Source organism: Anoplophora glabripennis, unplaced genomic scaffold (assembly GCF_000390285.2).
Source record: "Anoplophora glabripennis isolate ALB-LARVAE unplaced genomic scaffold, Agla_2.0 scaffold6633, whole genome shotgun sequence".
NCBI lineage: Eukaryota > Metazoa > Arthropoda > Insecta > Coleoptera > Cerambycidae > Anoplophora > Anoplophora glabripennis.
The window spans coordinates 1,698-3,787 of NW_019422720.1; the positions used below are offsets into that span (position 1 = coordinate 1,698).

The 2,090-nt window shown below is 37.1% G+C and overlaps 1 protein-coding gene across 1 annotated transcript; it reads left to right on the top strand.

Moving 5' to 3' along the window:
• Nucleotides 1-189: 189 nt before the first annotated feature.
• LOC111693024 (cytochrome P450 6A1-like) lies at nucleotides 190-1,039 on the top strand (the record flags this gene model as incomplete). The annotated part of the gene is given in 2 exon segments (XM_023457162.1): nucleotides 190-352; nucleotides 527-1,039. Coding segments are annotated over 2 exon segments (676 nt in total), but the record flags the coding sequence as incomplete, so codon positions are not given.
• Between the last annotated feature and the right edge of the window lie 1,051 nt (nucleotides 1,040-2,090).

Consider the following 2,090-nt stretch of genomic DNA (forward strand, 5'->3'; position numbering starts at 1 on the left):
ATAAAGCCTCACGGCGAAGGATAGCTCTATGTGATGTTGCTGTTGATATTGGCTATCAAACTTTTCTTTTACATAAGAAACCAAATCAAGGATTATTACGCGAAACTTAGCTCGACCCTGCGTCACCCCTCTTAATCAATTGACAAACTGTTTACAATTCGTTAACTAATATTTTTTTTTTTGTTTCAGATTAAGTTCACATCGGTGTTCACTTCCGCGAAGATGAAGGCGATGTTCGAAACCGTACTGAATTGCACCGAGGGACTGAAGAGCGCCCTGGAGGAAAGTGCGGAGCAAATGAGCGACGTTGACATCTTGGAAGTGTCGGCGCGCTACACCACGGATAGCATTGGTAAGGAAAATACCTGAAAAAAAAAACTCGAGGTAGACGTAACCTCAATCTTTGAAATGCAACAGTGTTTTTATATATTTTTCCTATATAGGAAGGTAAAATCTATAAGGAGTTAGAATTTAATGTAAATTACCCCATAGGTACGTATGTTTACTAGTCTGTATTTTTTTTTAGGATCCTGCGCTTTTGGCATCGAATGCAACAGCTTCAAACACCCCGACCCCGAATTTCGCCGGATGGGTCGCAAGGTGCTCGATGAATTCAATCTCATGGATAGACTGAACCTCTTCATGTCCATCTACGCCCCGAAAATATCTCAAAAGATCGGCGTCAAGATCGTACAAAGGGAAGTATCCAAATTTTTCCTGAGAACCGTCAGCGATACTGTCAGCCACAGAGAAAAGAACAACGTTAGAAGAAACGATCTGCTGCAGATACTGATAGACATAAAGAATTCGGAGGAGAAGTTAAGCATGAACGAATTGGTAGCGCAGGTGTTTTTGTTTTTTATTGCGGGATTCGAGACTTCTTCGATGACGACGAGCATGACCTTATTTGAGCTCAGCAATAATCAGAAGTTACAGGAGAAACTCCGCCGAGAGATACTTGAAGTGTTGAAGAAGCACGACAACAAAATCACCTACGACGCCGTAACTGAAATGAAGTATCTCGGACAAGCCATTGACGGTAAGAGGATTTTTTTTATTGTGTTTATTAAAGATTGTTTTTCATGACACGGTTTGACATGAAATAAATTAGATAGAAAAAAAAGTTACGTAAAGAATTACTTGTAGGGTAGTTAGTTCTACCTTTTGCAACAGAAGATCAAGAAATTATGTAACAAGTGCCGTACCTCCCGTAAATTCAGGGGGTGATAGTACAACAAAAAATAATAATTTTTTGTCTTATGAACTATATGTCTATCTTCTCTTGTTTTCGAGATACAGAGAGACAAAATAAAAATTTTTAAATAGAATTTTTACGAAAATTTTCAAACGGTGCGAAATATTTTTATGAAATTTGGTATTCCGGGCTTTTCAAGGACGCCAAATACGCTGGTCTAATTATTTTTTGGATATTTCATAGAGGGCGCTAGTTACGCTATATTCCTATTACATTTTAGGTTCTAATTTTTTTAAAGTTAGGTTTTTTACCATTCAGGCTCCAATTTCTAAAAATAATGTACTCTTGTTAGAACTTTCTGATGTGGACGATTTTCGAGAAAAAAGGCTTTTAATTGAACTCTTACAATATTACGGTGTATAAAATAAGTGACTTTTATCAAAGTTTAGGCTAATGTCAAAACATTGATGGATGTCTCATAAACAACGTATACATTCTCAGTAATATTTTAAACTCTAATTAACTTTATATCAAAATTTTAGTGAATGTTAGTGACTGTGGTTAGTGACTGTGGTTAGTAATGACTAATTACAATCATCAACAAGTTTTGAGTTTTTATTTTGTCACTCTGTATCTCGAAAACAAGAGGAGATAGACATACAGGGTCGGAAAGACCCCATGGTTCATCGGCCGTTACGTGAGAGCGATAAAGTAATTCATAGAAATCCATGCGATAGAGAAGGATGGCTATAATGAAGGCGTTTCATAGTCACCGCCCGTTTCGCTCTTTGTAATTCAGCGACCGGTGGTCATCTTTGTTTTCGTCGTTTTCCTTTTCTGTAATAGATGTCACTACTTATACAATTCCGACTTCGTATTCCGATATGTTAATACA